The 6,402-nt window shown below is 35.5% G+C and overlaps 1 protein-coding gene across 2 annotated transcripts; it reads left to right on the top strand.

Moving 5' to 3' along the window:
* The first annotated feature begins 872 nt into the window (after positions 1-872).
* LOC136231046 (uncharacterized acetyltransferase At3g50280-like) lies at positions 873-2,521 on the top strand. 2 transcript variants are annotated; one of them, XM_066020291.1, is made up of 2 exons: positions 873-2,022; positions 2,185-2,521. In XM_066020291.1, exons 1-2 carry the CDS (start codon positions 910-912, stop codon positions 2,236-2,238), a joined length of 1,167 nt encoding a protein of 388 aa, XP_065876363.1. In that variant the 5' UTR covers positions 873-909; the 3' UTR covers positions 2,239-2,521. The 2 variants fall into 2 exon arrangements, with proteins under 2 accessions (XP_065876363.1, XP_065876361.1); XM_066020289.1 differs by having other exon boundaries at positions 873-2,521.
* The last annotated feature ends 3,881 nt before the right edge of the window (positions 2,522-6,402 follow it).

Below are 6,402 nucleotides of genomic sequence, written 5' to 3' on the forward strand. Positions count from 1 at the left end.
ACAGATCTGACTATCATACTCCACGAGCGTTGCAGATTTTGTATTTCATGTGTTTCTTCAATTGGAGTCCATGTCAGCAATTCAGGGTTGTGTTTTACAATTGGACAAGTTTAAGGGGTAAGTTGTTACAATTGGACAAGTTTGAAGGGTAAGTTGTTACAATTGAAAGTTGAGGGAGGCAGTTGCAACATTTAGACAAGTTCAGGGGGTTATTTGTGTATTAGGCCTCGTAGATGTGGGGTGATGTGGGGGAGATATTCACTTTTTGTAGATTTAAACAAGGCTTAATACATCATTTGCCCCTCAATTTGTCCAAAATGGTTGATTGGCCCCTTGACTTTTAAAGTGTCTTGATAGCCCCCTGAACTTGCATAAAATGTTCAGTTAGCCCCCTAAACTTGCATAAACTGTAATCAATTAATTACTCGGTTGTAAAAAAGTAATTTAAATACGGAAGGTATGTTGCACGTGTCTTAAAAAAGTAAAACGACCAAGGTCGGGGTATGCGATTATAATATTAGAGAAGAAAATGTTTTATAGTTGAATAAGTAAGAAATTCTTTTTTAACATGTTTTAATCTATTTTTTGAAGTATGTAATAACATTTTAAGGCACGTGTAACATATCTTCCGCATTTGACTTACTATTTTATAACCAAATAATTATTTGATTACATTTTACGCAAGTTTAGGGGGCTAGCCGAACATTTTATGCAAGTTCAGAGAGCTATCAAGACACTTTGAAAGTTCAGGGGCCAATCAACCATTTTGGACAAGTTCAGGGGGCAAATGATGTATTAAGCCTTTAAACAATAATTCTAGACTGACCAATGAACCTTTATTCAGGGATGGTTATTTATAAATGTATGGAAAATAAACTTCTATTCCTCACAGTTTTTCTGAAGAAAGAAATGGCAGAAATTCGAATAGTCTCAACAACCTTAGTGAAACCCCCTGCAGAACCAATCTTAAACAGGGTTGAATTAACTTCAAGTGATCTGACTTTTCTTTTACTTGGTTCAATCCAAAAAGGTCTTCTCTTCCCTAAACCAAATTCATCATCTCTAACCTTAATCCAACATCTCAAAACCTCCTTTTCTCACACTCTCCAAATCATCTTCCCACTCGCCGGCCGTCTCTCCACTACCCAACACCAAGATAACACCATCTCCTTTTTCATCGACTGCAACAATGCCGGAGCTCAATTTGTTCATGCCATTGCTGAAAACGTCACCGTCTCAGATATTCTTGATCCCATCTATGTTCCTTCCATTGTCGACTCATTCTTCCCCCTTACTGATATCTACAGCATCCACGGCGATTCTAATCCCCTCCTTGGAGTTCAAATCACTGAGCTTTCAGATGGAATCTTCATGGGTTGTACTATAAACCATGCAGTTGCTGATGGCTCAACGTTCTGGAATTTCATGAACGCATGGTCTGAAATCTCTCGTGGTTATGATGTAAATCAGATTTCTAAACCTCCTGTTTTTCAAAATTGGTTTCGTGACAAATGTCCCATCAGATTACCTCTTTCTATTATCAATAATGCTTCTGTCGAATTCATTCCGCCCCCATTGAAAGAAAGAGTTTTTCATTTCAGCAAGGAAAAAATTGCGGGACTGAAAGCAAAAGCAAATTCAGAGGCTGGAGATGGAAACGGCGTATTTTTATCCTCTCTGCAATTAGTCTTGGCGCATATCTGGCGTGGTGTGATTCGAAATCGAGCATTGAAACCTGATCAAGAAACAATCATTCAGTTACAGATTGGGTTTAGAAAAAGATTGCACCTGGATATGCAAGATGGGTATTTCGGAAATGCAATTCAGAGTGAGAGGGTACAACTTAAAGCAAGAGAAGTAATAGAGAAAGGAATTGGGTTTGTAGCTCTCCAACTGAACAAAAGGATTAATGGTTATACAGACGAAAATGTAAGAGAAAAGGTAAGAGAAAAGGTAGATTCATGGATTAAGGATCCTAAGATTCGGACAATGACTGAAATTGCCAGTTCCCGAATGTTATTGGTAAGTAGCTCTTCTCGGTTTAATGTTTATGGGAATGATTTTGGATGGGGAAAGCCAAAAGCAGTAAGAAGTGGACCTGGAAATAAGTTTGATGGGAAAGTAACAGTATTTCCAGGATTAGAACAAGGAAGCATTGATATTCATGTTTGTGTTTTGCCTCAGGTTTTGGAGGCCATGAGAAATGATTCTGAGTTTATGGATGCTTTTACTGTCTGATTTTGAGGCTATGGGAAATGAAATTTTGGAAGCCTTTTTTTGGTGAGTTATTTAGAATGCGGTGAAATTGATTCAAAAATTGCTAGATGAATTTTACTTGGATTTATGAGAATAACTAATTAAATCAATATGAATTAATTTTATATTTCAATTGTTAAAGGTGTAATGTCGGGTAGATCTTTTCAAATTCATATTGAATTGATTTGATTTTTGTCATTATGAGATTGTGTATCGACATTATTGGATTTTGTATTGCTATTATTGATTATTGTTGTGTTGTCAATATAGTCCAGTACATTAATGTTTGATTAAGTTAATTACCTAAGTGTTCTTATATTATTGTTAGTGTCTAAGGCATGTAAAGGGTACTTCAAATCATTGTTTATATTTGTATTATGTATATAAGGATGAGCTTTCTTATAAGTTTCCATTTAATAAGAATTACTCTTTAGGAATGGTGAGAATTTACTTTTGTGTTCTTTCATATACTAGTTTTGAACAGTTTGAAATTAAGTTTTTAACTGTTAAAAACTCGGATTGGGTTTTTACAACCTAGTTTTTAAAATTTTGTTTTCTATCCAACCCTGATTCATTAGCCTTTCTTGGAATCAAATCTAATTATCGGATTTACGAGACACTGTTTCTCATGAGTTATCGACCAATGAAATCTCTGTGTGTCATTTATGTATATATCATTGTAACAAAAAAAAATGGCTAGAGATCCTCTAGAGTTGAAATCCTCTAGAGTTGGTGGAGTTATATACATCTCAACCATTAATTACAAAATGAATGGATGAGATTTGATTGATCAATAAATGACTAATTTAATATTAAAATTTATCAATTAAATCTCATCCATTAATGTTGCAATTAATGGTTGAGATTAAAACTCCACCAACTCTAGAGGCTTTTCAACTCTAGAGAATCCCTACACACAAAAAAATGCGGTATCTTGACTGAGAGGAGGATGTGTAAGAGAGGTATACTCAAAATCTAATATTTTGGAAGGAGTTGTTTATACACATAGGTGGAGTTTGTTTATCTACAACTCATTTTCCTGTTTGAGCAAGTGTTACTCAAAATTTTGATTATTGATTTTCCTGTTTGATCAAGTGTTACTCAAAATCATATAATTTTTTAGGCATAGAGCTCTAAACTATAGCGTCAAAATCAATTAGCTCTCCATTCTACATAAATCAGTAATTAACCCCATTCACTGAAACAGTATTTGTGAGTGTATATCACTCTCCCTATTAGGCCCGTTAGGCGAGACTAACACTTCATAAGCTTGAGGGTAAATAATTTATTAATCCCTATTTTTTTACATAACACACTTTTTAGTTCTTTTTTTTTTAAAAAATACATAATAATGTCCATTTTTTTATCACCGTTAACCCTTTGGTTCTTTTATCTATTTTTTAGATTTTAAACCAGACATATCTTAACTTTCAGGACAATCATATTGCAATACAAAATGACCATGTTATTTTGTTCTTTTCTGTCTGCCTATTTTTTTGAATGAAGGTTGGAACAAGGACAGAAGAAGGAGTCGGACATCCCATCCAGGCTGGCACCTCCATTTCCTAATCTGACCAGCCCCTTATATTAAAAAAAATAGAAAATAGTACAGAGAGAGGATCAAAATGAACGGATATGTCCAATGTTACATAGGTCGTCAAAAATAAAAGATTGATAAAATTCAGAGGCAGAATGCCACCAGATTAACCCCGGAGATGAAGCCCCAAATCTTGCCAGAGAGTCTGCAGTACGGTTTCCTTCCCTGTAAATATGTGTAAGGCCCTGTTCTTTATCACTTAATTTCAGTAACAATCAGTTCAGTTCAATTCAGTTCAGTTCAGTTCAGTTCAATTTAGTTCAGTTCAGTTCAGTTTCAGCATTCAGTAATTTATCATTATTTATTATATTATAATAATAATAATTATTATTTATCTATAATTTATCATTATTTATTATTATTATATATTATTATTATTATTATTTATACTTTATCATTATCTATAAATTAGATAAAAGTCAAGAAATGATAGTTTATTAAAATATATATCGTTTAATAAAAAAATTAAAACTAAAGTATGCATCCATATTTAAAAATTAGGAATTGCATCCATATAATGAATTGTTTCTAAAATTTACCGAATTTATTAATGTTCAGGATAAAATTGCACCATTTTAGACGTTAGGAGTAAAATTACTCCTGACTCAAAACGTTATTTCTACACTTTAACCCTTAATTAGAATAAAAAGTTAAGAGTTTATATTCATATGAAAATTTGTATTTAATTTCATAGGCTTTAAATGTATATGTAAATTTGTATTTGTATGTAATTTTTCTTTTTAATTTAAATTAGACTCATTTTTATTTAATTTCATAGGCTTTTATCGAGCCAAGATTTTATCAACCCAAGCTTTTATTTGATATTCAATTTAGTTTTATCTTTAATAATATATTTATTTATTATTGATATTATTAAATTTATTAGAACCATTATTATTATTATTATTATTATAAGTTTATTAATGTCCAATATTATCATTAAAATTATTTAAAGTCTAATATCATCATTATTGTTAAGTTCGGTTAACTTCGGTAGCATTCAGTTAAGTTCAGTAGCATTCAGTTAAATTCAGTTCAATTCAGTTCAATTCAGTTCAGTATTCAGTAGCATTCAGTTCAGTTCAATTCAGTTCAGTTCAGTTTTTTTCAGTGATAAACAATAGGGCCTAATTATTACCTCCATATTAGAGCAGTAGTGTAAACATTTCATCCAAGCTTGTCGGATCAGCCACGGGACCTTCGAAGAATGCTGCTTTAACAAGCCTACCACAAAGGTCGAGTCTGATTCTATCCATAGCTGATGCCATCCCTTTTCCCATGCAATTTCTACCGCGAAGATGACAACCCAGAGTTTAGCTATATGCGCAAAACTTCACCAATGGGGAAAGCAAAGCAGCTCTTTGGAAACCCCCTATGAGTTCGAAAAATCCCTCCAGAACCTGCAGAGCTGGGTGAGCCTGATGTGGAGCCATCTGTGTTGGCTTTGGTCCATCCCGCTGGTGGAGGAACCTAGCAAACGAGAATTAAGTTAGGGCAGGTGGCGGACGAATGGTCCCCGGGTCATCTAGATGCCTTGTCTCACGAACAGAAAGCCACAACCGGGAAGTAGTAATTTGGATTGAAGGGAGTTCATTGTCAAAAATAGCACAGTTCCGAGTTCTCCAGATTAGTCACGGGCAAGTGATGATGGCGACTCTCCAAAGGTTCACCATTTTCCTAGGAATCCTTCGATGTTGCAGATAATAGAGGAAGTCGGCAAAGGGAGCAACATGTAATATAGCCGAATTGAAGTAGACCCCAATTCCAGCCCATAAAGTAGCAGTATAGCTGCAAGTAATAAAAAGATGGTCAGAGGATTCTAAATGGCACTTACAGAGTTCGCATCGAGAGGCCAGGGAGAAGCCCCTAGCTTGCAGTGTGTCCTACGTTGAGATACGCTGGTGAAGGATTTTCCAACACGTGATGGTGCGGCTTGGCGGGATAAAAGGCTTCAATATAAATCGACCCCAGTCGACCGTCTCGGCTTGTGGCATGAGGAACTCATAAAGGCATTTTACTGTTAGTTGTCCCGTATCAGCCGGCTTCCAAACACAAGTGTCATTATCATCTAGACCACGTTCAATCTGCATAATGTTATTTTGAACCTCCGTAGGCAATTGACTAATGTTTCTCCAGAAATCCCCAATCAGGAAGTCCTCCACACACTCAAAAAGACCGACCTGCAGACGGTCAGGTATCCCAACTTGGTCTGCCACCGATGGGTTAATCCAGGCATCTGTCCAAAAGTTAAGACCAAATGTTGCCCCGATCCACCATTTGCACTGCTGTTTAATTGTGCCAAAAATCTGTCTGTATGATGTCCAAACTGATGAGTTGATAATATGAGTTTTAGGCTGCCTAGATATGCTTAAAAAACGCCACCTGATGAGGTCGATGACATAAGAGGCCCCTTGTAGTAACTCCCAACAAAGTTTCCCGAGTAGGGAGCTGTTAAATAATGAGAAGTTTTTCAGGCCTAGGCCGCTATAATTTGTGTTTCTGCAACAGGTGGACCAAGGGACGGTGACCAATTTGCGCGTATCCCGACA

This window comes from Euphorbia lathyris, chromosome 5 (genome assembly GCF_963576675.1).
Source record: "Euphorbia lathyris chromosome 5, ddEupLath1.1, whole genome shotgun sequence".
Lineage (NCBI taxonomy): Eukaryota > Viridiplantae > Streptophyta > Magnoliopsida > Malpighiales > Euphorbiaceae > Euphorbia > Euphorbia lathyris.